This window comes from Notothenia coriiceps, unplaced genomic scaffold (assembly GCF_000735185.1).
Source record: "Notothenia coriiceps isolate Sejong01 unplaced genomic scaffold, NC01 NC01_scaffold00011662, whole genome shotgun sequence".
NCBI lineage: Eukaryota > Metazoa > Chordata > Actinopteri > Perciformes > Nototheniidae > Notothenia > Notothenia coriiceps.
Window position 1 is genome coordinate 1 of NW_011344363.1, and position 3,378 is coordinate 3,378.

At 49.1% G+C, this 3,378-nt stretch overlaps 1 protein-coding gene across 1 annotated transcript; it reads right to left on the bottom strand.

The window, feature by feature from the left end:
- Positions 1–1,385: 1,385 nt before the first annotated feature.
- On the bottom strand, positions 1,386–3,372 carry LOC104946961 (ecto-NOX disulfide-thiol exchanger 1-like; the record flags this gene model as incomplete). The annotated part of the gene is made up of 4 exons (XM_010772880.1): positions 3,204–3,372; positions 2,069–2,186; positions 1,661–1,842; positions 1,386–1,533 (listed from the first exon to the last, which is right to left on the bottom strand). Coding segments are annotated over exons 2-4 (418 nt in total), but the record flags the coding sequence as incomplete, so codon positions are not given.
- Positions 3,373–3,378: the final 6 nt, after the last annotated feature.

Below are 3,378 nucleotides of genomic sequence, written 5' to 3' on the forward strand. Positions count from 1 at the left end.
TTGTATCTGTTCTAAATATTCCTTAGAGAGATATTTTTCAAGTTTTTAATACTCTTATCAACATATGAATGGACAAATATGCTTTATGCAAATGTTCGTTTATTATGATTTGAACAATGACTAATATTCTCCTGAATATTAAACACAACAACCTGGAATCTCTCTCTCTCTCTCTCTCTCTCTCTCTCTCTCTCTCTCTCTCGGCAGGAGCGGGGCTGAGCATCAGCTGTGTGCTGGGCTTGCTGTTTAAAACACCTTGTTTTTTATCCATATCTCTCCTAGAATCTCCCACCATCCAACCAACAACAACAACAACAACAACAACAACAACAACCAACAACAACTGATCTCCTCTTTCCTCAGGGGTCTCTGTTCTCCTCTTTCCTCAGGGGTCTCTGATCTCCTCTTTCCTCAGGGGTCTCTGTTCTCCTCTTTCCTCAGGGGTCTCTCTCCTCCTCTTTCCTCAGGGGTCTCTGATCTCCTCTTTCCTCAGGGGTCTCTGATCTCCTCTTTCCTCAGGGGTCTCTGAGGGGTCCTCTACCCTGGAGGGGTATTTATTAGTTTAGCTCAGACTCTAAGGCCCCGTCCACACGGAGACGATATCAGTTGTATCCGCTAACGTTCTCTATCGTATAGACGGCTCGTCCACACGAGGCCGACACGGAGCCGCGGCTTCGGAGCCCGAATCCGATTCACTTTGAAACCGGCTCCCGAGGTGGGTCGGTCTGAGGACCACACGCTTGCAGCTCCGTGTGTTTGCCCGATACGACCATTTCCTGAATCGATGACGCCATAGCCCCGCCTCTTCCTACCTCTCCTGCTCACCCCGCTTCAGTGCTGATGCGTTTCGCCAACAACAACAACAACAACAACAACAACAACAACAAAGGCGGATCACAGGGTTGCGTTCGTGCTCCAGACGCTACTGACCATGCTACAGATGTTAGTGCCTACAGCTCCTCGACCACAACCATCAGCAACACGTGGACCTGGAGAACTACATGAACTAGCTAGTTTGTTTGTTTGTTTATGCCCATGCTCGGGGGTCTTATTCGCTGCTTTTGGTGTATTTTGTGGCGGAGGTACAGCGCCACTTACAGGCCCGGCATATGTACTATAGCGCCTCCAGAGGGTCGAGCGGTTTCGTTTGGATGGACACATTTCTTGAGCCGATTCCGTGTGGACAGAAGACTGTTTTTAAATTGGTTTCTGTTCCAAATCGGTTTCGTCTCCGTTTGGAAAATGGCTAATCTAATAAATAAAGCTGCGGTGTGGCTCCTCCAGACTTCTTACATTTAAGTTAGTTTGAATTAAAATGTGAAATAAAACATATCTTTTCAAACTCAATCGGCTTGGCGTTAGAAATCTGTGTTGCGGGTCCTAACGTGCCGTAACAGTAATATATATATAAATATAAGATGAAAGGGTCCTCACCTCCCCCTGCAGGCTGCTCCTCTCCTCTCTCCTCTCCTCCCTCGCCTCCTGCAGCTCGGCCTCTTTGCTCGACAGCTTCTCCTGAAGGACCAGCAGTTGCTGCAAGAAGAACGTTTAGATCTCTCACTAAATAATGACTTTTACTCAAAATCTCAAAATCCTAACTTTGTCTCAACACCGTTTAGCTCTGGGTTCAGGATTAAACGTGACACGATTCAGGGCGTACCTGCTGCATGGAGAGCATGTTCTGCTGCAGCAGCTGGATCTGAGCCTCAGCGCTGTGTGTGTGAGTGTGTGTGTGCGCGGGCGTGTGTTCGTTCCTCAGCAGCTCCACCTCGTTCCTGTAGGCGTCGAGCTGCCACCGCAGGGAGTCGTTCTCCTCCTTCAGCGAGGGGGGGTCACACACTCCTGCAGGAGGGAGGGGAGGTTATTCTTGTTTTAAGGCAATATGGGGACCTATGATAAACTACAGTAGGATCTGTGTGTCGCCAATATAAGATGCAAGGAAGGGACGAGATGTCCTTTCACAAAGTTAAAATGGTATTAAATAAAAATGAGATTTACGCTGTGGACGACTGAAACAACTTTATTAATAACACTCTGAGGCCTCAAACACAAAGTGATCACATGATACCGTTGAGCTCGCTGCGCAGCCTCTTGCAGGGACTCTCCTCCGAGTCGTCCTCAGACATCTCCATCTCCTCCTCCCTCCGGATGCCCATGACCTCCTCGCTGTGAGCGCTCCTCAGCTCCTGCACCCAGACAGTCATATATTAATATATGATATACACGGAGATCTCCTCATGCTTTCTTCCAGCAGACACAGCGTCTCAAAACGTCCTCCTGTCTCTACATGAACGTCCTCTCTTCCTGTCTTCACTTTCCCCTTGGTAGCGTAATAGTTGATTCACAGCTTTTGGATTCAGAATTTTTCTTCAGGACCTCACGGGAAACAGTGTTTGCTTTTCTCCTGAAGCTGAGTCGGTCCGATGCTTCAGGTTATGTGTTGATTCTTCCAATTAGGCTTTTTTAAAATCCTCTAATTGCTGATTCTTTTTTCAAAATCTCAAAATACAGATTTATCCTCCTGCAGCCTCTAACAGAGGAAGCTGTAACACCTCCCATCACCTCAGAGCAGCTACTGTCCTGTGTCCTCCTGCAGCCTCTAACAGAGGAAGCTGTAACACCTCCCATCACCTCAGAGCAGCTACTGTCCTGTGTCCTCCTGCAGCCTCTAACAGAGGAAGCTGTAACACCTCCCATCACCTCAGAGCAGCTACTGTCCTGTGTCCTCCTGCAGCCTCTAACAGAGGAAGCTGTAACACCTCCCATCACCTCAGAGCAGCTACTGTCCTGTGTCCTCCTGCAGCCTCTAACAGAGGAAGCTGTAACACCTCCCATCACCTCAGAGCAGCTACTGTCCTGTGTCCTCCTGCAGCCTCTAACAGAGGAAGCTGTAACACCTCCCATCACCTCAGAGCAGCTACTGTCCTGTGTCCTCCTGCAGCCTCTAACAGAGGAAGCTGTAACACCTCCCATCACCTCAGAGCAGCTGACACATACAGTGATATCTAAACATCCCTCGCAGATCAGACTCTAACCAGCGGCCCTCCTCCTGTTGGTCCTCGTTACCCAGATCTGACTCCTCATGAATAATCTATCACACAGGCTGTTTCCATGGCAGCGCCTCACGCTTCCCAGGAAGAGGAGGCGATGCCTGTAATGTCATCAGGGTGTACATGAAAGCGTCTCCACAGTTTGATACCAACCTCACACTGCTTGTGCCAAATGTCTATGTTCTTGCGCTGAGCTTTTGAGAAATGGTCCCATGCCTTTTGCCTCGTGGCGGCGGTGAAAACGCCTGTGATCTGCTCGACTTTGGGGTGAAGGAGGAGGAGGAGGAAGAGGAGGAGGAGGAAGAAGAAGAGGAAGAGGAGGAAGAAG